Raw genomic sequence first — 27,410 nt, 5'->3', positions numbered from 1 at the left:
GGATTTCTAGAATGAACTTACAGCTCTGCAGTGTACTGGGGAATGTGGTCTGGGATTTTGTTGAGTTTCTGGTTGGAGCAATCTACTGTGGTCCCTTCACATCGGCACTTTTCGGGACAAGCCAAATCTGCGAAGCAGTCTCCACTTAATTTTGATCGGTAATCTTCTGTACCTATGGAGGATTCAAACCAAAAATAAAGAGAAAGATACTGAGTCTAAAAGTCAGAATATTTGTTAACTTGTAGGCAGAAAAAGAGTAAGAAGACTATAGATTATGCAGCGGGGAGACAACTTAGGGAATTTTGGTCAGGAGAGGGTTACAAGAAAGGCTTGGAATTTTCTGGAAAAAAAAGAGTGACCAGATTCACATGACAGGAAAAACATTAATAAAGTTGAGCTTTTCACAGCCGTACTTTCTGCTGATCCAGTTCTGAGCCATTCTAGACTATTTCAACAACTTAAGCACACAATGGCTATGTATTGTTAACAAAGAAAAGAAAAGAAAACAATGTTTATATTTTTTTCTGAGTCAAAAATTGAAAATATCTCCAGTGATCAACATCGTCCTGTGTTATAACATTAACAAATGAGGGCTTTCAAGGCAAATACATGTCCTCAGGTTTGTTTGTTTTGTAATTTTCTGTGCATTTTTATTGTTCTAGCCCTGTCGCATAATCTTCAGAAGTACCTAAAGAGCCCTCTTTGGGTTTTTTGATATTTTTTTTTTTTGGTTTGTTTGTTTGCCATTTAGATTTTATGCAAAGAGACAAGTAAATCCCGATTGGAGCCTCAGCAGCGTGTTATGCTGTAGAAAGCTGCGTGACGTTCCATGGTGCTTGACGGAACCATGTTTTACTCATACCTCGCAACCACATGGTTAAATCAAGCACAACAGAAAATCTCGCTACGTTATCACTACACCAACCACTAGGCCAGAGGTCAGACCAAGAGGAGAGATGAAGGGAAGCAGGAGAACAAAGCTATACAGACGTTTCTGGAAACGTAATAATACTGTTTACATGACATGCATTCTTCCTGCAGAATGTGTATGACCATAGTAAGAGTATTACTACCGGAGAGTTCCTGGAAACACAAAGAAGGGGCTAAGACTCAAAGGTGCCTCTCCAACGTTCCTCAGAACTGCGCAAGGGAGACCGTAGCTTTCAGGAGCAAGGAGTGGAAGGTAAAAGCTACAAGGACAACAGGAAAGCTCAGAAGATTTGTGGTTTACTTCTAAGAGAGGGGAGAAAAAGGAGCAAAAGACTGAGACAAGAAGGTACATCAGGGATTGAAAAGGGAAGATATCATGTTTCAGATCAGACACATTTACTTACAGCCCAAGTGGTGAATTCCTGCAAAAAATAAAAATCACCAAAGAAGGAAAGAAAGACAAGAGTAACCCCAATTAAGGTTAATAGACACATATCTCAAACTATACTTTTGCCTTTTTTTTAAGCTTGTCAATTGTAGGAGAACAGCATGGGAGGATGGATTTGTCATGCTTTGTAAAATTTGTAATTTTTGGAAGCATACTGGCTTCACGGGAAAAGTAATGGCATAAAAGATGCAAAGAACGTCAAATTCTTGTCAATTTCCTTAAAAAGTTGGACTCTTTGCAAGATGTATCAGTAGTATTTAGAATGCTGTATAGAATAGAAATGGGCAAGTACATACCTAAAAATGAATGGAAAACCAACCAATCGTAGGGATCCTTAAGGGCTATAGTTAAAAAGTCCATTGAAGTAGAAGCCTAGAGAATCATTCTGTGTCCTGGGTATTTTAGTCATCATTTTGAATAAAGTAAATAATAAAAAGTATATTCAAATAGAGTAGTTGGAATGATTTGATAATAATGAGATACATGAAATGCTACAATTTAGGGATTTAAGTCATGTTGATATGCTATTCCAAACTTGGAAAATGGCTTTTCTTCAGTTTGATAAAGACTATCACATGATTTTCCAATTTGTAATTATGCAACAAAATAGTACATTTCAAATATTACCAATGAAGGCCAATCAACTGTTCAACTTGTTACATGTTAGTCAAATGAACATAAAATATAAAACATTCCTTGATCAATTCAGAATAAGTACTATACCTAAATATGCAAATCATATCTCAATTATACTTCAATAATTACAAGCAATAAATATCTCCTTAAAATAGCCATCAAACCCAAAGTTTTTTTTTTTTTTGGGGTCCAGTCGTGGGGCCTGAACTCTGGGCCTGGGCGCTGTCCCTCAGCTCTTCAGCTCAAGGCTAGCACTCTACTGCTTGAGCCACAGCGCCACTTCTGGCTTTTTTCTTTTTGCTTATGTGGTGCTGAGGAATCGAACTCAGGCATGCAAGGCAAGTGCTCTACCACTGAGCCACCTTCCCAGCCCAAACCCAAAGTTTTTATTAAGAAAGTAAAGATGATTTTGTGGCCTGACACTGTAGAAATGTCATTTTGTTTACAGCTTTTATAACACATTGTAGTCTAAAATATATGCAGGAAGATGGTAAATGTTGCCAATCAATACTTAACATATATTTTTAACATAATGATTTAAAACAAGTCAGGAGACATTTTATACAATTGGCAGGCAAGAGAAATAACTAATAGAATGCAGTGTAAAGAGCTAGCTCTCAGACCATCAGTCTTTAGTGTGCTGAACTGAAATGAGGTCATAAAACAACACAATTACTTTTCTTAGAAGCATTTAATCCATCTGCCTAAATAATTCAAGGCATTTAGTACCATGATCTTCTAAGGTTTTCCTGATGGACACCAATATTCTAATTGTGGATTCATATTCTCAGTCCATACAGGCAAGATTGCAAAGTCACAGATAAATAAGGAACAAGTGTAGTTAAATCAGCACAAGGCTTCTTTATTTTTATTTTTTATGCTTTGGTATAAAAAGGTAAACCAATAGGAGTCAAAAATGCTTTCTTTAATGTGAAAGACTTAAAAAATATAATTCTCCTGTTGAACATTCAGGTCTGCATGTTTATAACTGATTTCATGGAGAGCTAGCTCTTTGACATCAGAAAGGCTTCTGTCTTTAAAACTAGCTCAGTAAGCTATATTTTAAAAACAGGCTGAAAGATCTGATATATAATGTAGAGAGGAAAATGATTTAAGTAGAGAGCCATAGGTTCAAATATTTTTAGCTACTGTGAGGAATTGTAGATAATGTGCCAAAGTAAAAAGGAGAGGGGAAAAAAATGTGGGAGTTTAATCATAATGTTGAACATCAGAAGCTGCATGCAAAGTTCAGGTATTCAGGAAGACACTACAGGTGATCTATGCATAAGTCACTCTATCTATAGAGTATTCAGTGTTCTTTCGAGAGCATGCATATCAAAGGTTTAGAAGCCATATTTCATAAGGCTAGGAAAGCGTGTCTGCTGTTAGTCCTACCACCGAGCAAAACCTACCTGGAATGAAATACTGTTCTTTAGCTAAATAAAAAAAAAAAGAGAGAAAAAAATAGAAGATGCACCTGAATGTCAGCAAGCAGAGATATGAGTTATATTAGATTAAGAATGGACTACAGTTACCATAGGTAAGTGAAAAATGCATATTCACTAACGTTTAATAATGTACAGTGAATAATAAATGCATCTATTATCATGAACAATATAGACAGCCTGGTTCTGATATTAGCTTTTTAGTATGAATTAATTGCCCAACGTAAAATAGCCTGTAACAGTTAAGTAGCAAACTACCAAAAAAAAAAAAAAAACATAAAACAAAACAAAAAAAAAACAGAACAAAAAAACCCCCACAACATAGATGATACATTAAGTGATCAGAACACAGATAAAAGACTGTCTCAAAACAAGTATGGTCAATATCCAGTCTTCTACATAATAGCAATACTGTTGAATTTATATTTAGCTCTGTATCCAATGTAACATTGACAGTTGGGTTTTTGGAATTAAAATAAAACAACAACAACAACAACAAACAAACGTGTGTCTCCGCCGTGCTATTCAAAAGAAGAGAATGTAAAGTGACCAAAGTACAATTAGAGGATTGAGGAGAGTTTCCTCCTATTTCTGAGCCTGACCGAGTCTCAGGACTCTCTGAAGAAACGAAAACATGACTGATTATTTGAAGCCGGTCAAAAGAGAATAATAATTACAGCACACACGAGACTTCACATATTTTTAAAGGCATTTCAAGTGCACTAACAGGCCCTGACTACCTATAAACCCTGTGAATGCCTCCTGGCACCATTTCCACTTGACTCATTAGGCTACTTTGGGGCTGGCTAGGAGACAAGGGAAGGTGTGCCTGCATTTCTCCTGCTTTATTTCTTCATGGGCAAGAAAGGGGGGCTACAAGGTCTGGTCATCAGGCTTATAGGCAAAATCTCGGGGTGAACGACTTGCTTTTCTTTTGGGGGGGGTCCCCAGGGAAATGTCTGAGGAAGTTAGAAATTACCTGAACAACGGAATTTCTTGCTTTTGATCTGTCCGATTCTTTTGTTTGCCAAGCGGCGGGGGCTGGTGCAGCGGGCACCGCTGGTCTCAATGGGGTTGGTATGCAGATAATCCGCCAGCCACTTCAGATGGCAGTCACAAATAAAGGGGTTCTGCGCCAGATGCCTTGTAACAGACAGAAACAGCTTGATATGGAACTTGCGTGGGCCTCAACTCCCACGTTCAGAGTAAAACAAAACAAAACAAAAAAGTCAAGGCTTGTCACATTTGGTCTGGATTTTCCTATACATACATCGTTTGGATAGCCCGGAGAGCTGAAAAGGTGCCTTTGGCAATGGTCTGCAGCTTGTTGTCATACAGGGAGAGCAGGTTCAGGTTGTGCAGATCCTGAAAAGCATCTACGCGGAGGCAGTTTATCTTGTTGGCATTCAGTAATCTGCGTGATCAGATAGTTGTACAAGGTCAACATGGCACCCGCTCTAGCGTGGCTGTAAGCTTTTCCACTTCTTCAGGCAATGTGACCAAGAAACACATTTGTTTCCATCTCAACCATGACATGCTACCGGAAATACTAATCTTAGATAGGAAGGGCTGGAGATTTGAGGTTTACCTGAGTAAACCAAACAGGCAAGAGCAAATGAATCTCCGTCTGTGATATTTATTCACCTATCCAACGAAATTGACTAAATATATGTTAAGGAGGCTGTAGAGGGGAACAATAGATAACACTAGGTGAAACTCAGCCTCTGGAGTTGAAGATGCTTAGCACATTGAAAACCGCTCCCATCACTCACTGGGAAAGTTCAGTCTGTTTTCAGCCCGAGTGATTATTCCAAAGCACACACATCAGCTCAAGTTACTCTTAGTCATTTTACAATCACCAAACCCTACAGTGCTCAACAGGATAGGTTACCCACTCCTGAGAACTTAGCACATTTCATTTTCTCCTCCTAGTTCCTGTGGTCCAGCTACACAGGTCTTTTGTTCTTTCTTTCTTTTTTTTTTTTTTAAATCCTCTCATCCAACATTCTGCTCCCAGATAATCTGCCTGGCTAGCTAGTCCCTTTGCTTTGATCTGCTCAAATGTTTCCTCTTTCCAGCTTCCCTGACCACTCTTTCATGTTTGTATTTTTGATCCTTCCCAATTTCTAGCTCTCTCATTTCTTCATATTTAATGCGCTTTTTCCATTTTCTTTTTCTTTCCTTTTTAATCTTCCCTTCCTTCTCTTCCTCCCTCCTTTTCTTCCACTTCCATCTCTTCTTTTCCCTTCCTTTCATTGTCTTTTATTTCCTTCCTTCCTTCTCCTTTCTTCCTTCCTTTTGTATTTTCTTGCTATTGAAGATTAGGCCCAGCATTTCCTATACACTGGGCAAGTACGCTATCACATGAACCATGCCGCTCCACCCTGCTCCTTTAAGCCTCTGCCTCGTTGACATCCAAGTTGCTGGGATTGTAGATGTATGCCACATCTAGCTTCTGCTTTCCAAAGTGCACATTCTCTTTTGTTACATAGAATTTATTACATTAGGCCTGGATGCCACAAGGGCAGATGTTACACAAATTCATAATGATATACACTTAATGTTCATATGCTTATGACAGTGTAGAGAAAGGTATTTTGGGTCCATTTCAAAGTGTTGTAATTTCAAGCAAACAGCCATAACCAATGTTAAGTTTACTTGAGTAATCTTGCCCCTTTTATTCAGTTGCATCATTTGGGGTTGAATTGTCTGAAGCCTCCATCAAAATAGAAAAGGTAAACTAATAAAATATAATATTGGGTATAGTAGATCCTCAACAGATCTGAAGCAAACAGATACTTACAGCAGCTGTAAGGAAAATAGTCCTTCAAATAAACTCTTGGGGAGTTCTGTGATTTTATTTCCATAGAGGACACTGAAATACATTAAAATAAAAAAATAAGCCATCAAACAAGCATAACAAATTCATCTAATACGAATGTACTCAAGAATAGAGCAGGTAAGTTGAACCTTGACACATTATAACAGGCAAAATTGAATAAAAGCCTTTGGTTAGATTACAGATCATATGTAGGTTTCTATATAAAACATGAAAGACAAAGACAAAGATTAATCTCAATTCATATAACAACTTAATTGGCCTTTCATAAGCTTTCCCATTAAATCATCATGCTTTCCTATACACCTGTGCAAATACACACATACACATATGTAAATAATTCACAGGCAATGAGACCACAGCATATGCACACTAAATATAGAATCCCTCACTTATTTTAAAGACAACTTCTGGCCTCATTATATTGGTCAATGGTAGAAGACATCCATATAAAATAGGACTTTTGTTTTAAACATACAATATATATGTTTGAGAAATGTAAGATCTGTTTAGGAGAGTGATCATGAATATAGATTTATGAGTTTTGAAATATATAACTTCGGGGGAAGGGCAGGGATGGTAAGGGGAAACAAAGGAAATGTACTCTTCCTTTGTTCTTATTAAGAAATGTACTCATTACCTTGCTCATGTAATTGTAATGGTATTTTCACAATAAAAAACTTATTAATATAAAAAAGAAATATATAACCCCCAAGAAGTATAAACCTGAATGAGTTCTCATGGTATGCAACTCTGTTCAGATATAAAGTGGAGACATTAAATGCATCAAGGAGCTAGCGGATTTTTCCTAACATTGAATTGACAAATAAAAAGATGATCAATTAGCAAAGAAATAAAGTAAGGAATAAATCAAACATAAGGAATGAATAGAAAGAGCAAAGGAGTGGAATGGAAAGGTTGACTTACACCAGTCACTTGTAAAAGGCACACAACCCAATGTCTTATCTACTTATAGTCTTTCAAGGTGAGCATAAGAGCTATGTGTCAAAGAAGGCAGAATTATATTTTGGGAGAACATTTTTGTTAGTGTATTTCAACAACAGTCATAAAATGTTTATCTAAATTTTAACTTGACTCCATTTTACACTCTATTTTAGGAGCTCAATTTTTTAAAAAGGATGATATACAATACAATATTTACATATAAAATATCAGTCACAGCAAAATTTGTAACAGCAAAAAATTAACCATGCATGAAATGCCTCCAATGTAAAAAATAAGAATTTGTTAATATGTTTTCCTTCAATAAGATTCAAATTTTCAAGGATATTTAGTGATGTGAAGGTGTTTGTGCTATAACATTTTTTTTAATTAACAAGTAGTACTTTACAGCACTGTATTACAAGACTATATCAATTGGAAAATATGTAATCATACAAGCAGAACAATGTAGAAGTGTTACAAATTTGGGTTTATATACCTTCTGGTATTTTCGTAGCTTCTACAATAAACATACATTATTTCCCAAGGTAAAAAGATATTCTTTTGGAAGAGAAATAAAAGCATGCCATGATATATGCAGGAAAAAGCTGAAATAACAATCTAAATAATTAATATGTTTGGCAGCTGTACATTATTTCTATGTGGAAAGGAAGAAAATAACATATAAGGTAGATGAATAGAGGGAGGGAGATGCTATTCCCCTTTTAAGATGTCAGAGTGAGGTGCGATGGATGACAATAAATGAAGAAAACTCTCAAGGGAATAAGTAAAGCTGGGTGCTACATGGTGTGAAGAGACAGCCCATTTGTTCAGAAACCAGTATTGGGGCTGTAAAGTACAAGATAAATTTCATTTGTATAGGACATAGATTTTCCTTTAGCAAGGCAAATGAATTACGGAAAGAAAACGATTTTTTTAAATTCAAAGAACAAAAGGGAAAGTTCTGTGTGTTAGGGGTAAGGTGGGAAAAATTAAGTAAAAGTAAAATGTATCAATGTATTCTCTGAGGTCAAGAATAAGAGAGGAGAGGACAGTCGGGGACAGAAGGGAGTAGGTTAATGTGGCAGTGACTCAGGATTTTCAGTTCAATACCTTTTGATTAATTTATTCAACAACTGCTATTGTATAGCTATCTGTGCCAGCCACAAACCCTCTCGTACCAGAAGATGCTATAATGCCACAGTACTTTTAATTTTGCTAATATCAAGGGAAGGCTCTGACTTAAGAAGGGAAAACAGTGAACACTGCAGAAAATGCTAAGTATTAAAATGTGTTGGTTTCTTAAGAGAATGTGAAATATAAAAATGCTGTTACTGTCTCAGTGAGAAAAAGAGTCCGGAGGATGAAATGGTTCAATAGATGCATTTTGAAAGCTACATTGCTAATAAAGATTTGTCTTACATTAATTACACCAAATAATAATAAATGGAATAACCCAAATTATAATGACAACAAACATGTCACTTTATCTATTAGGAGAGGGCTTACACACATTGGCCAAAAATAGTTTAGTTTCCTCCAGCAGATAGAATTTTGGTGGTCAAATACCAGCTTAAAATTGTTAGGAAGAAGGAGTAGAATGGAGCGGTCATTCACTATGCTTACCTGTTCTCTAGAGCCCAGCACCCTGTGTATCCTTTCAAAAGAACTGACAGAGTCCTCAGACCAGGGTCAATGGACTTAGAGACCACAAATAGAGCATCCTCAAGAGCAAAATGAACGTTTCTATTTATTTCAAATGGAAAACGCCATTGTACAAATAGGGCAGCTTAAGCTTCCTTTATTAACAGCAAAACTATAAAACCATAAAATACCTGCTCCTAAACCTGGCCCATTTTAGTTACAGAGGGTGGTCCCCCATAAAAATGATGAGATCCAGCAGTACTAGTTAATATTATTCACGATTCATGTGTTTTCCTAAGCCTAAATTGAAAGTTGGCCACCATGCTGTTTTGTAGATTCTTCTGTCCTTCAGCAAAGCCTTGCAGACTGATACTTACAGTGAATTTAGAGAGCGGAGTCCTTGGAAAGCATCTGGTGCAAGTTCAGAGATCTGATTATTGCTCAGGTCACTAAGATCAGAAATAAGGTTAGGTTAAATTAAATAGGATGCAGTGAGGTTTACTGTAGCAGAAGGAAATTTATGGGTTCTGTAAGTTGGCTTTGCCCTTCTCAAGGGTTCTATAAAACTGAACATCAGAAGAATCATAAATTCAAAGATAAATCACACTTTTAAAATCCAACTATTGGCTATTTCCTTAAGTTCATATTAAAGATTTGCCATATCTTATTTTAAGGAACAGAATGGGTAATAATTTGTTTCATGTATGGACCACATACACTCAACCTGCTGTGAATTAATATGCGAAATTACAGAGAACTTTAAAAAAACAACATAGTTTAGTTACTAAGAATAAACATATTATTATAGAGCTAGACAACAGATAGTCAAATAATTTAATATGCTTAAACTGTCAAACTCAAAAATATTTTATAGTTATCCTTGCATGTGGATAATCTGTATAATTTTATAAATTTCTTTTTTCTAGAATATTCACTTACATTCTTCGGAGCTTTTTATATGGTGAGAAAGCTCCGGGAGGAATGACCTTGATTGAGTTCTGTTCCAAGCGTCTAAAATAAAATTAAAAAAAAATCCAAGTTTTAAATAACAGCTTGTATTCTAAGTTATGCTTAATTTTCACTCAGGATTCATGTCAAGAAAAAGCTAGTGTTGTTTCATGATGGATACTTTCTTTTCTCTTCTCCAAAAGGGACTATTAAAATTAATTGTGCTTCCCTTAAAGGTGGAGCAAGACTGAAAGGAAAAGACAAAGCAGAACCAGACTATCACCCTGTAGTCTACACACTAGAGAGACAGCACTTTTAACCAGCTAACTTGTTAGTATAATTCTGTGTTTGTCTTCTGTTTCCTTGTGGAGATCAAATCCAGGGCAATGTTCATGCTAGATAAGCATTTACGAGATTACGTCCCCAGCCAGAATACATATTAATACACTAAAGATAAGTAAAAGAAATTCACAGTAAACTCAGTTTAAAAACTGTTTAAAAGCTAATCATCACTCTTTCACAAAGAAAATTAGTATTGAATATAGAATTTTACAAAACCATTTTTCCTCTATGGCAAGATATTAGGTTGAAAAACTTAGAATATTCCCCATGTCAATTTGAATCTTCAAATGGGACAAAGTTTGAAATTCCGAATCCATATATGCTGTAGAGATTTTCAGTAGGAGACTCTGGATTGTTGTCTCTGTCATCATGTGAATATTTCATATAAAAACAATGGCTGCAAAATGCATTCGAACAGAACTCTATTACTTTTGTGGCCCACTGAAATCCCTGATTTGAAAATAACTCTGGCATCATCTGGTCTATGGTCCTGCTATCAGAGAGAAGAATTTTATGTTCCTAGTTATAAAAACCCCAAATAGATTTCATTATGTCACATGGTGAATATTTTTATTCAACAAAAAAACGCTGCTTCTCGACCCATTATCTCAACCTAAACATTGTCCACCCATCTCCTCCACTGTTCCACTCTGAATCCCAGAGGTACATCTGCAGAAAGCCACAGAACACAGGCTCCTTTGCCACTGAACTGGCCTCTGTGAAATTCGTCCACTAAGAGCCACATTAGAACTTTGCTTTCTTTCATCTTTGGTGCTTTGGAGATGGTACAAAATTTCTCTGTGCCAAATTCCTACAATTGGTCAACACATTTTCTTCATAGTAAGTCCTTTTTGTTGCACTACCTGGCATGAGATGCATTTGCCTGCCCAAATTAAAAATATATACATTTGCCTGTGTATAAATGAGCATGCATCTATACGTATGTGTACATATATGCATATTAATGTATATATATATATGTATGCACATGTATATACTTATCAATACACACTTAAAAGCATTTTTGCATATGTGTATATATTTTCTGCTCAATGGACTGTAGCTCTGAAGGGATAAGTTTACCCCAGAAGACAGGAAATAAATCATATGAAGAAAATTTGGATTTAACATCTATCTTATTTATCTAGGTCTTAAGAAAGACGATTAATTTGAAATGTTCTAAATGTAGCAAAGAACATTTAAATCATTTCACTGTTACATTATTGATTAGTATACACTGAATTGGTAGTTTACAAACTGTTTGGGCTGTGACCCATTTTTATAATTAATGTTTAAGATTTATGTAATAAATAAGACAAAAACAAGAAGCTATGGATAGAATGTCATCTAGAGACTTTCACCGAATCCAAAAAAGTTTCATACCAATGTGTTAAAGATTTTTTTTTCTCAGCAATATAATATTATGATGACAAAAACAATTCTTTGTGATGGAAGATTTCTTTTTTCATAAATAGATTGTTTCATATAAGTATCATTTTCATAAGTATCATTTCAGGACTTTAAGAGTAATATAAAGCATCCAGTAAATTTTTTTCAAATCTTTCATTAATGGTTAAATATTTTATTCCTTCCCTGTGCAAATTATGTCATATATTTGGAATTTCACTGTAAGCAAATGCAGACCTATTCATACTTCGTCTTTTGTAGGTGAAGCACTGCATTTTTCAAACAGATTTCACAGCTTAATTCTTTGATGCAAATTTTTCCAAATGTTGCATTCACCACTGACACTTCAAAATGTTAATATGCTGAACTAAAAAATGTGACCACACTAATTCTATCATTTATTAAAGTCTCAGATCCCAGATTACTTACATAAAAACACAAATTATTCTAGCTGAAAATATATATTGCTATGATAATTGATGCTTAATATAAAATTAATTTCATTAGTAAACATACCTAGTATGACAAACAAAACAGAAAACATACTAAAGGCCATATTTTTAAAAATATGTAATGAATATGTCATATAAATGATAAAATCACAATAATTCTTGCTGAAATAGCAGTAGAGCTTATATGTGAAAATACTGATTCTAAAATAGGATAGTGATATTACATTGCTCATTGCTGTAAGGCCCCGTGGCTTAATCTTCACATTGCAATTGCTTCACTAACACCCTATACGGTACAACAAAAAGCTGAATTGGTGCTCAGTGGATTTGTTTGCTTTTCTTTACTTTTCTGCTTACTTTCAAACTTGTTCCAAAACAAGTACTTGAAAGAGATCAGGTAGTGATATTTATACTGACTCAGTAGCTATTTGTGACTTTGTTACAATGCCTCAGCTGTCTATTAAGACAAACACTACTGCACTGTACATTTAGAGACAGAATATCAACCATAAAAATACGCTCACTTCCAGAGATAAAACAATTTTTAAAAATATTTTCAAATATTGTGTGTACAAACCATAAGCTAATGTATACTTCCTGTGACATATTGGGATTTTAGGATACACTGTCTTCCTCTCATTATAAAACCTTTACAATATAATTGATGGACTAGAAACAACATCCATCTCAAATAGTTTCTCTGTATTAGAGAAATGGAAAAGTATTTCAACCAACAATTGACAAAGAAAAATATCAATTTTCAGGTTAAAGTTAAAAAAATTAAAAAATTACAATTTCTAACTCTGCTATCCTCTAATCTTCTCCTTTAATGACATAGAATCTGCTGGATTTTATAGAGTGCAAATTTGAATCCATTGTTCCATGAAGAAGCTAATTAAAAGCATTCTAGGGTTAAGAAAACAGCAGAAAGGCTAAGATATATGTTCATGTACAGGATGAAACTTGTCATAATTAAGAGGCTTCCAAATTCCAATCCTTCAGAGAAAGGGAAATATTTTTATTTTGAAAATAGTAATAAATTTAACAAAGAGAATAGCGAAGGATATCCTCTACAAGATATACAGTGTAGAAAATTATATTTTTCATGGAAATGTGACTAGAACACTTTTATCTACTGCATTTATGCTATCACATCTAAAATATTTTATCACTGTGTATGTATGGATAAGTGTATCTACATAAATGTATATATACATGTATAAGTATATATATTATACATAGTAGGCAGCTACCTATCAATCTCCAAAAGATGGTTGTTACTACTTCTTCAAACCAATAAAGAAATTTTAGTTGCATGTTTAACTGAATGAGAAAATCAACACTTTTGTAACTGTTACCTCCAAAACAATGTTGTACATATGCTTAGTCAATAGAAGTTGGCTTTCTTTCCTTGGTGTTTCCTAGCCTAGCATTTCTCCCTCCTTTTTCTATTGTTGATTTATGGTACAAGTTTTTATACTTTTGCAGTTAATTCCTACAGAATTTATATCAGACAATGTTTTACCACTTCTGGTTCAAATATCAACTGTGAACAATCATGGATCACCCTCTTCACTATTCCCGGAAACTCTTAGAACACAGCAATTAGGAATGTTTAGCAGCTCAGAGGAGTCCAGTTGTATCGTTTGTGGATTGGTGACTCAGTGACATATAAAATAATCTGCTGTGGTTGCCAGTAAGACAATCTTCCATCACATAAAAATGAGGCTATACTATGAGTGGGGAATTAAAAAAGTACACCACCTCATTGGGATGATGTTGATATTAAATCCTACTAGGTTATTTTAAATTATACTTTCTATACACTAGCACTTAATCCTTATTATTCTTACATTTTCAGCTCAATCAGTTTTGGAAAAATTTTACAATATAACTTTTATATAATGAATCGTTAATAGCCCTCTTTAGTACATATTTTAAAGTTACTCTATTTGTAGATAATCAAAAAAATCTTTCTTTGGTGATTGAAAGTCTGTGAATAGAAAATAAAGGAATGACATCACTCTTTGTATAACTAATGTAAGCTAAAAATGGCCTAAAATGAACAATGTAGAAGTATGAGCTTTGTACAGAACGACTTGCATTAAGTTCCAATGCATCCCTCGGTAGCATTATGTATTATGTGTCTTACTATAGCTATTCTTCCTTTTTCATGAGTGGCTTGGATTTAGGCAACATGGTGAAAATGGAACTTACTAGAATGTTTTGTGAAAAAGTAATGAGATATAGAGAAAATATGTAGTATTTTCCTTGTCCAAAAACTGGGGCAGTAACAGCTTATGGATCTGTAGTGCACAAGTATCTGCGTATATAATATACTGCATTATGTAATACAAAGTCTGGCACTGTAATTGTCACCCATGCCACACAGGTAAAATTTCAACATGACTTAATCTCTGGTGTGAAATGAATATGTATAAATTCTATTTTCAAGCCAATTAGCAATCCAGCTTTGCAGTGACCACCTATGAGGTACCTACACCAGCCATCATTCAGATCAAGATGGTTGAAGTTTCCATGATTGACATGGGTAAATCACTTTCACCAATTAGGATACTCTCTTAGAAACTAGTAAGCCATAAATTTAGATTGAGAGTATCTATAACACACAGCCCAGGTGTGGATAAAACATAGCAAAAAAGCTGAGAGATTAGTATTTTTTTTCAGGGGGGGAGTGCATTTTCCCCATCTACTTATAATATAAATAGAAAACTGCTACCAGGTACTAGAACATATATTTAATGGCTTGGGTGCAGTGATTTTGGCTTCTGAACCCTGAATTGTTCTCTACGGTCAGTATCTCCTCAGAGGTAAACATCAGCCCTGAATCTGACAAAGAGACCACAATATTCCTTTGGCATTTGTTATTTCATGCAAATTCCAAAGTAAATATTTTATATTTATTTGTAAAGTTAATTCTAGTTACTTTATCAGTTGAAGTCCTTCACAGGACCCTCATAAAATGACCAAGCATATTTTAAACTCCAGTATTATATCTGTTTTGTAATTGCAGTCCCTAGAACTTTTGGAAATTTAATAAATATCTTCAACAGTCGAGTGAATATTGGCCTCCAGAGGGAAATGCTTTGCATATGGCTAGCACTTGCTTCAAGACTATATCCATACTAATTGATTTTTCAGCCATCTCTGTCCTAGGATAACTTGTGTCTAAAAATTATGTTTATTTTTATTCCTTCTGATGTCATTCTAGGATACATTCCCCTGAGTGTAAATTCAATTCAAAATATTATAGTACAGAAAAGATTCTTTTATTTCTCACTTGGTCTTTTAGCATTTAGAGAAAGACAAAACTAAATACATGTTTACTCTTTATTTAACAAATATGGGTACTGGGGTTTAAACTCAGGACCTTATACTTCCTAGATTGAGCCATTCTCCAGCCCCTTTTCTTTTGTTAGTTTTTGAATATCATCTTAAATTTATTTACTCATAAGCTTGGACTGTGATACTCCTATTTACACTTCTTGTCACAGCTAGGGAAACATAATCAGGTTGGGTATTGAAAATTTTTTTCAATGGGTTAGCCTCAAACAGCAATTCTCCAAACCACTGTCTCCTACATAACTAAGATAACAGGAGTCAGCAGGACTATTTTGTGTGTGCTTGTGAATATTAAAATTTTTATTGACGCCAAAAATGAATACAAGTACATGATTCATTGATTTCAGAACACAATAGGTTCATAATTTCAGTAAATCATAAATACTTATATATAGCTGCTCACTTACTTCTTAGCTAAAATTACCAAAAGTGTGATTAAATCTTGTTTTTTTTAAAGAATCAATTATGATTTTTTAAATTAAATGAACACACAATTCAACAAAAAAGGATAAGTATCACTCTGTATACAACATATAAAGAATATATGGACACATATGTATGTACACACACATATAAATATGCACATATATACACACATATATGTCTGCAAATAAAATGTAAGTTGGAAAAGTATGTAAATATAATTTTTCCTCGTAAGCATGCAGTCTGAACAAAAAATACTTTCTCTGTATGAAACAAACATTTGCAACCTTTTCAAGATAATTGCTTTTTTAATGGTCATGATTTCTCAAGATACACATACATAGTTGGGAATTTTGCCAAAATAAAGAAGAAAACCCCAAGTGATTAGTGGTGAATGCATCTGTGACCTATGGATCTACAAATGTATTTTTCATAAGTTATCTTATATAGTGTTATTGTGGAGCTATATTATAAATACTCCACTGTGGTTGTTGGTGAATATGAATTAGTGAAACATTTGTTTTAAACAAACACACTAGAATACTCTTTTTACACTAAATAATGTTTTGGGGCTCTGTATTCTGTAGGGCCCTAAGTTATTATGTCTTTATTTGGATCCCTAGGATAAAAGCATGATATGAAAATGTCAGGAAACAAACTCTAAAACTTTGAACAAAAAAAATATTCTGGATAATAGCTAAATTAAAATGTTTTACATAGTTACTTTATGACTATTTATGACTATTCATAACTAGAAATATAGTTATTTTTCTAACATATATGTATATATATGTAGATATACACCCATAGTTGAAATCTTAGACTTTAAATATACTTTAATGAGTCTTTTTTCATTATTATTCTAAGACTTTTCATTAAATGGCATATCTAGACAAAGATATTTTTTAATAAAAGTAAATCTTGTTCTTTGATAGTAATTAGGCAACAAGGACCTCATTTCTATTCTCAATAAATTTAGGAATTTAGTTTTGAAACAAGATTTTTATGACAACAAGCAATTATTTTCTATAGGACAAAAAATAAAAATATTTTAATAGCCTTTAGGGAATACAGCTTCCTGTGTTCTATTTTACAAAAAAGTAAGATGAACAAGTTATTTTTGCAATTTTTTTTCTCATAAAGAGGGTATTAAGAATGACACAAGATGTTTTTAAAAATGTGTTCATGTATTTCAAAAACGAAATTGTTTTTATATATTAATGAGTTTGAGAAAGAACTCTGAAAATAAAAATTTCAAAGACAAAGTCATGCTGTAGGTTTGCTATTTCTGTGTAGTCTATGAGCTGCAAACACATTACAAATAAATTAAACTGAAAAAATTATCTAATACTTCAGTTATTAATATCCTTCAGTAAACATGAGAACTTACATAGGATTGTTTGATTTCTCCCTTTTGCAATATTTTCTTAACTCATAGGGAAATAAATCATTTCATGGTGAAACTAGTTTCACTTTTAAATTATTAACTTATTCAACAAGAAGTCAGATAGACCAGTTCTTTCTTACAAACTACATAAAACATCCTACCATTTGCCTCACTTAAATGCTTTTATCAATGTTGTCCAAATAGCAAACTCAAGCTATTTACATATGAAGAATTAAAGTATAACTTATATTCATTTTAATAATGTCAGAATGAAAGCAAAATCATCCAATTACATATGATACTTGTGTAGTTACTTGGGATGTTATTAACTACATGCTAATTGATTGATTGTATGTCTTTTCTGTATTTCATGAATATTTGTATTTCTTCTAAACCAGACTATACAGAATGAACTATCTAAAAACAAGCTCATCAAATCTAAATTGCCCAGGCAACTTAGAATACCTTTAGATTGCTAGATTCAAAAGTAAATAAATATAATTTAATAAAGAATTCAATATCTTGAAAGCCATAAATGGGCAAATAGTTTAACATATAGTTGATAAAGAATTTGTCCAAACCCAAATGACATTTCAAAAAGTTGTATTCAGTATCATGAACCTAATTTGCAGAGAAGTAGCACTTGAGGTTCATTGTTACTTTTATTTCTCTATAAGTGTCCATTCAAATTATCCAAAAGAATGTGAAAAAAGAAAAAGTCCCTCCCAGCTACTACTTCACCATGATGAAATGTTTTGCAAGAGACTTCCTCTTCCTCTATTACTGGACTGGCAAAGAGTAGATTAGCCAAGTAGATGCAACAACGTGAGTTTTCTTTACAATTTATTTGCTTCGCTCACTCTCCCTTAAGAGCAGGATCACTTCTGTGAATCCTGCAACTTTGGAAGAGCAGAATTTACCTTCCCCAAATTTGAGGATCTTTCTGATCTTCCTCCAAACAAATGAAAGGCAAAGAGCTGTGGAGGCTGCCACCGGCAGCCACAGGAGGGCGTAAAGGTAAACAATACATATGAAATGGTTACAATCTATGGCTTGCTAACCAGTTGCCACAGTTTTTGGAATTTCTGTACAGGGGTTTGAAAAGGTACTATGCCACAGAAAATCTATCCCTGCATAGAAGAGAATGAAATGTCTGCTCTGTGGTATTCTAATCAAAGCCCATTCAAAATTCCATACCTCACAATGCTATCGCAATACTGGCAGTCGATTTGCTATTCATGATATTGTTGCTATGGACCAGAAGGTGCCTAGATGTTCCCGAGAGGTCACATCACTTTGAGAACAAGGTTTTCAGCTAGCAGAGTTCAAAGTAGGCAAATGTAGCGAACAGTCCAAGAGCCTCTTTTTAATACACCTAATTTTACCTTATAGTACACATTCAACGCTTCCTTACTACAGCTCTCTCTTCATTCAGTCCATATCCTTTCATTGCTTTTGCTTTTATTCTGATGAAAGGAAAAAGGCTGTGTGGAAACTCTCCAGGTTGTGGTGGGACTCCCGCCACCTACCCCAGCCACGTGCACCTTCTACCCCAATGACATGCTACACAGTGGGGCAGAAATGGAGAAAACAAAACACTGATAGGACTTGGCTTCCATCAAAGTTAATATTTGGAAAGTTACCAAAATATGAAATTAAACTCTGATATGCTCCCTGCAGATATGATTCAGGCAACTATGAGAGGTTGTAGTGGAGAACAGGAAGCCAGTCATGATAGCATTTCAACTACTTCAACAGCTGAGGCAGGAAGATCACAAGTTCCCAAAGTAGCCCGGACAACAGAACAAGACCCTGAGGCAGAAAAACGCAAGAAGGATGGGGAAGATGACTCTATCCAAGGCTGTGGAGCTCACAGGGTCGCAAACATTCTTGCAGCCTAAAGCTCAACTTTCAACTTCCAAGTTCTCATCACAGGTTTCATCTTTTCTTCTTTTTGATGTGATACTGGCATTTGAAATCAAGACTTTGTGCATTAGGGACAGATGCTTAACCGCTTTAGCCATGCCTCTAGCCCTTTGTGAGGCTAGGTTATACTTTTTGCCCAAACAGATCTGGACTTTGATCTTCCTATTTTTGCTTTCTATAGTAGCAAGCACCACGATGCTCACTTTTCCTGTTCAGATGGGGTCTGGCAAACCCTTTCCCCTAGGTTTGTCTGGCTATGATGTTCTCCTGATCTCCTCAGCATCTCACATAGCTGGGATGACAGGTATAAACCATTGGGCCCAGCTAGTGATTGAGATGGAGACTCATGAACAATTTAGCCTGGGTTTGTCTCAAACTGCAATCCTCTAGACCCTGTCCCCAATTTGGCCTGAGCACTTACTGTTCCTCTTATCCTCTTCTGAATGTCTTACTTGCTGGCTTCTTTTCAATTTCTTCTACAATTTTCTAACAAGACCAACCTATGTCTACTTTCGGGGGCTTTGGATTTAAGTAAATCTAACATGGAGGCTAGGTTTTTTGTTTTGTTTTTGTTTTGCCACTTCACAGCTGAATTTTTTTAAATAAATTAACTCTTGTTAGTTACTTTCTTTGTCTAGAGATCTGAATTAACTGCCTATTAGTTTCAAAAGAGAAGAAGCATGGCGTTAGAGGAAGATGTTTATGACCCATTTTAAGATGATTGAATTCCTTCACATATCTCAATGAGTGAACTTCTGAACTGCCACATTGGTCAGCTGAGGACAGAGAAGAAGATCTTGAAAACATATAGAGAGCAGGATATAAACTAGTGTGGGCAATGAGGAAAATTAATGAATTGTTAATGTTCTAGGCCTATTGTAGCTCATTTTATTAAACATTCTATTCAGCTTTTTTTTCTGAGTATAGGCTTATACAGTATTATTTTCTCAACAAGAAAGGGATACTTTTAGTAACTAATACTGGTTAATACATCTCTCCTCTCAGAGACAAGTCTGCTTTAGATAAATTTCTTGATAGTGCATTTAAACAGCGGGTATTTACCAAATATGTGTTGACATCATACCATGTGCCAAGGTAGTACATTTGCCATTTACAACACTGTGGTGATCAGAAAGAGCAAATTTCTGTCTTTGAAAAATTCATGTTTTAGTAGGGAAGACATGAAAAATCTGGGGATAGGGATATGACTCAAGTGGTAATGTATCCGTCTAACAGATACAAAGATCTGAATTCAAATCCCAGATGGGCAGTCAGTTAATTAATCAGAATATGCACAACCACACAGTATTTATCTTGCACATTCTACTTTTCCTATTTCTTTTTCTTTTTGTCAGTTGTGGGGCTTGAATGCTGGGCCTGGGCACTGTCCCTCAGCTTTTCAGCTCAAGTGTTCTACCTCTTGAGCCACAGCACCACTTCTGGTTTTCTGGTGGTTAACTAGAGATAAGAGTCTCACAGGCTTTCCTGCCGGGGCTGGCTCTGAACTGCCACCCTTATATCTCAATCTTCTGAGTAGCTAAGATTATAGGTGAGAGGCACTGATACCCCAGGGCCTATTTCATTTTATCTTATGAGCACTCTCATCACAAGTCCATGAGAAAATTAAATGATATGATCTGTGCACAGTACCCAACTTTGCAGATATTGGATAAATGTTAGCTTTTTTTCTATTTTTCTGCCTTCAAACAACTTGAGTCTTACACCATCAATTTCTAATCTACAGCTTAACTAATAAAAGTTTGGGCATATATCAATGTATGAATTTATACTTACAAGAAAATCTAGGTTTTTCTAATCATACTTACAGTAAGATCACTCCTAAATAGTAAAAATGTATTTTCTTTCTTATTAGGAATACATTATAAGCAGTTGCAAAAATTTCATACAGCAAGAAATCAACATTACTGAAATATCTGATGGTGTGAAACGAAGAAATTCTACAGATAACGTCTGATAAAATGCTAATTAAAATATTTGAATAAAAATGTGAGGCATGTCTCTAAGTTTCAGTCCATGTGTTAAGAATCTGAAATCTTCAAAGATTAAAAATGAGTTCCACATTTAATTAATCTTACCGGTGCTCTTTTTTCTTATAAGAAATAAGATTAATTAAGAGAAAGGAGTTACAAAGCTAGCAAGTTATGCCACTAACAAATGATAATGAAGGCATTTTGTTGGCATTGAAGATCAATATGATATATTACCAGATGCTCTACTGATAAAGCTGATAATGTAATAATCAGAGAAGTAAAATTCACCTAGAGCTTCACATATGCCTTTGTCTCTACTTACAGATTTATTTTTGGTTTACCTGACATGCCAACTCCTCGATACAGGCAAACCCACTGGGATAGATGATTTGTATACCTTTCATGCTACTCATATACAAAATTCATAAAACATACAAAGTAAAAGAAAAGTGCTGCGATGAAAATAGACTACATAGGATTAGCCATTTCAAATGGTTCATATGACCTCCAATGTACTGTCTACAAATACCTCTTCCATTGACATGCCACAAGAGCTTTCTACTTTCTCATGATCACATCTGATCCCTTGCTTTCTGTAACTATACTGATTTTATCCCCATGTGTCTTTGCAAACTCTCAGGCTCTCATTTCTTCACAAAGCCTTTCTATTGTTTATTTTTATGCTCTACTTAAAAAAATATTTGCAGGTTGTGGTCCTTTACAATCTGTTTGTTCTCTAGAGTAACAACCAACTTCTTAAAAAGAATTTTCACTCAGCCCTAGTCTTCCATTGGCTCCATACCATCGCTTCCCAACCTTCTTTTTTATTTCCATGAAGAAGTGTCTGACTTACTATCTCTTGGTCAAGATGGAACTCTTCAGTACTAAACACTGGTCAAACTCCAAAACCACCTTCACCTGAGTTGGTGCATTAACAATGTGGTACTGTACCTGCCTCTGCATTTGTTTTTTTTCGCCCCTACTGGTTCCTTGCTACCTTCCCTAGTGAGGCTTTTTGCTGTCGCTATTTAGGTCCTTGGGCTTCTCTTCTATTTCTCTCCTTCAAATTTCCCATTTGATAAACTCTATCCACTTATACACTGTTATTTCAGTTATCCCCAAACTGTCATCTCAAGCCTTTGTCTTGTCCCACAATTATTAAAGCCAGCATCATTTTACTATCTGTATACATGCCATTCCTAGTTCAGTGCTTTACAAACTGAAAACTCACTTTCTTCCCAGATTTCTCCCAGATCCATTGATTCTCATCGGCACAACCAACCCAGTTCCTCGTCCTTGACACTCTGGCATGAAGCTTGGGCCATTGTTCACCATCCTGCATCTGATTATCTTCCAAATCCCACTAATTCTGTTTCTGCACTAGCTATCATATCTGCTTCTGCCTCACCATTCCCACGGGTACCCAGTAGTTTCTTCACTTCGGATTGCTCCCTTCAACCAATGTATTAGACTCTTACTAGGCTTCCTGGCTTGACAAATCAGTGAAATAAAACTGTCAGACTAATTATTTAGAATTCATCTAAGAATTCTTGTCCAAACACATTAAAAATTAAAATGTAATATATTATCAAGACACTTTGAATTAGCTCCAAGTTATGGGTCAAATTTTATTGACTTCTACATTGTTACCTATGAAATACCAAGCAAAGAGAGTTTCTCTTTTATTGCATCTTACATTTTGTCCCTTACCAAAAAATGCTTGCGATATGTTATTGATGGAGAAATCCCATCTTTCATCTCTAATTCCCTTCACACCTATCGTTCTCCAGGCCTCAGTCAAGTGTTTTTCCTGTGCAGCAATCCCTTGACTGCTTTATCATTTGTGGAATGTTCTCTGTATGTTAAATACAAATAGCTACACATGTTACTGCAAACTGATGACAATGCTTAGTTGCATGCAAAGAGACAAGATCATTGAAGATAAGTAAACTGAAAACATAGCATCACGATGTCACAAAGTAACCCTGGAAATTCAACTAAAACTTTCTTTAACCACTAGAAATCCTCGTCAATTTAATGCTTTCTATCACAACTCTATGTGTCTATCACATAACGTTTTACTTACTTTGTACATCATTTCGTAATTACTAAATTGGATACCAATTCGTTTTCATTTGATGAGACACCCCCTAGATAATTTGTGGTGGTTTAACTTACTGAATGAATACTTGTGCCTGGATATACAAATATACACTTTGACAGTTCACAAACATATTGTGCCTTTTTACCACTGACTACATGCTATCTATTGGCTTCTCATGAATCTTCAGGGTGGTTGAAAGTTAGATGGGGATTATTTGATTGGACATTATTTTCTTGAAGTCTCACCATGAGTTGAGTTTATTACGCAATTAGGTTCAATACGATCCCTGTTGAAGATATTCACCGCCCCCCCCTCTGTCCTGCCCTTACTTCTCTTGCATAAGATACCATTTGTCACTTCCAAACATTACATAATTCTTCTTCCAGAACTCAGTTAAGGACATATTTACAAATGACATCTGTGTGGATCAAGCTATCACATAGATGAGAATACTACTACCATGTACACATATTATTTGGTGTTTGTGTCAAATCTCGGATTGTCCATCTCTGCAGAGGACCATGTCTGATGTTTGGTATTCAGCACATGTCAGAAACTATAAATAATCGTAGTATAGCTATTGATATTTTCATATAAACAATAATACTAATGTAGCAATGAAATAAATGCGTAGAAGAGAGAGCAATTTTTAAAACAATGTACTTGTTTTCCTCTATTGCAAGAAGTAGAGGTCCCTGAATATTTCAATCAAAAAGTCAAAACACTTAATTATTCAGTTATATTTTAGAATTGACCTATAAAGCTGTAATGCAATAGGATAAGTGCCTGGAGGTACTTTCATTAATAATGTGTTTGGAGATAAAGATTTTTCGCTAGTACCAACTTCCCAAGATGGTAAATGCATTTAGATTTACATGTTATGTGATCATGTTTTATTTACATGACTTAGCTTTAGCAAGGATACAGGAATGCATTCAGCACTTGTACACTCAGTATGTTTGAAATACTTCCTCATGGGAGTTTAGCTTTTTTTTTTTTTTTTGGTTCTGGTCATGGGGCCTGAACTCTGGGCCTGGGCGCTGTCCCTCAGCTCTTCAGCTCAAGGCTAGTGCTCTACCACTTGAGCCACAGCACCACTTCCGGCTTTTGTCTTTTTGCTTATGTGGTGCAGAACCCAGGGCCTCTGGCATGCAAGGCAAGCGCTCTACCACTGAGCCACCTTCCCAGCGGGAGTTTAGCTTTTTAACAGAGGTAATCACTTAGGATAAAATATATTTTAATTAAAGAGGATCTTTGTATTTGACATTACAATGCAGGGTGATTTTCCTTTTGATTTGTTGCCATCCCTGTGAAATAGTGGATTTATTTTAGGACTCAAGTTCTTGACCAGACAATGTGTTACCTAGTGATGTTGTGTCTATGCTTTATTCAGTGCATCTGGGTCCCTATTTTCCCCCGGACTGTACTGAGTTGCTAAAGGACAACAGGAATTCTACAAACACAAAGCTTAAGACTGGTTACACACATTTGGATTTTTTTTTCTAAATAGTCTAAAGATAACCCTCTCAAGAGAAGAAAAAAAATAATATTCTTTTCGTGCATTGTATTTCTTTTAATTCTACATGTAAGAAAAAGTATTCTAGGTCCCTAATCAAACAGAATAGAGATGCATACATTAAATTAAATTAATCAGATATGATAAACCCAGGAGGTGCAGTGATAAGGAATTTTAGAGCACATACATTTCTGTGATGGTCTCCGGCAGATTCGTGGGGATCTCAGTAAGACCCTTCCCACGGCAGTCCACAATATTATTGCTGCAGGTACAAGCAGCAGGGCAGTGCAAAACACTACAAGAAGGAGCCATGAATGACTGGTGACCTGGAAGAAGGGATCGTAAAAGCATCCATTAGATTCTTTCTTTAAGTCTCACAGTTGTAAAACATTGATTTAGCACAGTTCACAAAGCAGAAGATAGAAATTTCTCTAAATAACTGATCCATGGTTCTATTATTTCCAAATTGTTATTTTAGGAAGCATGCAATTTGTACTTTGGGTTAAATATTCAGATGAAGAAAGAGATTTTCAAAACTGGTCATACAAAACTTGAAAAATCATGAGGAAAGCTAAATTCAGATTCAGAGTTAGAATTCTATTTAAAACTATTCTAAGTTCCAAGAAAAGCAGCAATTTCAGACTAATGAAGCATCATTTCTAATAAACTTAACTAGAGCTTGGCTTTAATACAATTAATCTGGCTTAATTTACTTTGTTTTACAAAAAAAGAATCGAAAGGTTTCCATCTGGGTAGATATGGCTGTTGTTCCAATTAACTTTTTGTGTTCAGTAAATACAGGAGAAAAATTGGATAATGCTAAGTTTGATGTCTATGTAGGTTGAAAATTGCTGTTTTCTTTGTAGCTATTATAATAATTTCTATGATACTCAGTTTTGTTCATCTCTCTGGCTCTTTTCAGGGCTTCATATACTATAAAATGTTAAGATATGTAGTTATCTTCATATGTGTAACAGTGCTCAGTATTTAGAAATAAAACCATTTTGAAATGGGATTTTATGTTTGGATGATAGATAACACAGTATCAGCAGAGCCATACAGTACAAGCCCCTGTAAAAGTCTGGCTTCTGAGGGTCAGGTGGCCTCTCTCTGGCCTGTGGGGGAAGTATGCTAGCAGAGGTTGGTGTACCAAGAAAGTGGCAAGTCTGCCGCTGACCCCACCCCTTCAGACACATTCCCAGACTACAGCAATATTCTAAGCCTAAAAACAAAACAAGTATGTGAACTTGCCTTCTTCCTCATCTAGAAAGCAGGAAGGAAAAAGTAAAGAGAGAAAAAAAGTGAACTGTTAGTCATTTCCTTATTTATTTTCAATAGCAATCAGAACTAGCAAGAATATCCCATGGCATTGTAAAAAGAATTTTGGTAAGATTATAAAGATCGAAAAACTGTACAAAATGGTCTGAAAGATATTGTTAAAATCACATTCAGTACTAGCAATGTCCCCTCACTCTTTTCAAAACCTGTTAATTTCTTATATTACATTTTCATTCCAGAGTATGCATGAGGGATAGGATCTAGGACCTCTATAGCTAACGAAGTCTACAGAGCTCAAGTCCTTTATAAATGGCATAAAAATTATAGATAACACATGTACATCCATCCATAGACTTAAAGTCATCATAGAATACTGTTACCTAAATTATATACCTAATACCTAGAATAAAGTTACTTACAATATCTAAAGCAAATTTTTTTATGCCATATTACTTTAGGGGATAATGACAAGAAAAAGTATATATATATATATTATATGTACTTATATACACAATAATATATACTTATGAATATATGTATATATGATATATGTAGATATATACATAATATGTTCTTCTATAAACTTATATAGGTATAAGTATATGTTACATATACAAATATCAATATTATGTGTAATTATATATATTACATATATGTCTACTTATATGCTATATACTAATATATACTTATATATGTATATGTAATATGTGTTATATATGTAATATATACTTATATATTATATAAATATATATTCATATATATTTATATATATATATATTCAGTGTAGATCCAATTGTTTTTCAGATTTCTTTTACTTGTGGTTGGTTGAACCACAAGTAGAACCAATGAAAATGAAGAGCAGTTACAAAGGCATTCAAACTGTTTGACAGGCATAGTGGTTAAGGCTCATAATCTCAATTACTTGTGAATGTAGAGATAATAAAGATCACAATTTAAGGTCAATACCTGTAATTAGTCAGGAAGACCCCATCAAAACCAGTTAAGATTGGAGTGTAGTGGGCCACACCTGTATACCAACTACATGGGATGAAAACAAAGCACCCCTTGGTTCAGGCCCACCTGGAGGCCAGAGCCTATTTGAAAAATAACTCCAGCAAAAAGAAGAGGTATATGACTCAAGTGTTGAACATGTGGCTAGCAAACACATGCCTTGGGTTTCAACCTCAATATTCACCCCCCAAATATTTTTTGTTTTTTCTTTAAGGCTGGGTATGTGGCAGGACTTGCTCAGTATGCATGAGGTCTTCAGTATAATGTCTAACAATGCAAAACAAAACCAAAAATAAATTCCAAAGTATGTTTTATTATACATCCTAAACAGATACTTCTGAAGTAGACTTACCCCTACATTTTATAAAATATTTTTAC

At 34.8% G+C, this 27,410-nt stretch overlaps 1 protein-coding gene across 2 annotated transcripts in view; it reads right to left on the bottom strand.

The window, feature by feature from the left end:
• Nucleotides 1–27,410, bottom strand: part of Slit2 (slit guidance ligand 2) — a 305,954-nt gene that overhangs the window by 69,871 nt on the left and 208,673 nt on the right. Inside the window, exons 9-16 of one of the 2 annotated variants that reach the window (XM_042674753.1) lie at nucleotides 24,931–25,069; nucleotides 9,824–9,895; nucleotides 9,262–9,333; nucleotides 6,263–6,334; nucleotides 4,730–4,873; nucleotides 4,439–4,602; nucleotides 3,427–3,450; nucleotides 22–172 (exon numbers count right to left, since the gene is read on the bottom strand). In XM_042674753.1, the coding sequence (XP_042530687.1) occupies nucleotides 22–172; nucleotides 3,427–3,450; nucleotides 4,439–4,602; nucleotides 4,730–4,873; nucleotides 6,263–6,334; nucleotides 9,262–9,333; nucleotides 9,824–9,895; nucleotides 24,931–25,069 (838 nt within the window). The remainder of the gene's footprint in view (nucleotides 1–21; nucleotides 173–3,426; nucleotides 3,451–4,438; nucleotides 4,603–4,729; nucleotides 4,874–6,262; nucleotides 6,335–9,261; nucleotides 9,334–9,823; nucleotides 9,896–24,930; nucleotides 25,070–27,410) is intronic. The other variant, XM_042674754.1, reaches the window with a different exon arrangement.

This window comes from Dipodomys spectabilis, unplaced genomic scaffold (genome assembly GCF_019054845.1).
Source record: "Dipodomys spectabilis isolate Male_0828 unplaced genomic scaffold, ASM1905484v1 ptg000021l, whole genome shotgun sequence".
Taxonomy (NCBI): Eukaryota; Metazoa; Chordata; class Mammalia; order Rodentia; family Heteromyidae; genus Dipodomys; species Dipodomys spectabilis.
This window is presented reverse-complemented; position numbering and strand designations above follow the sequence as displayed.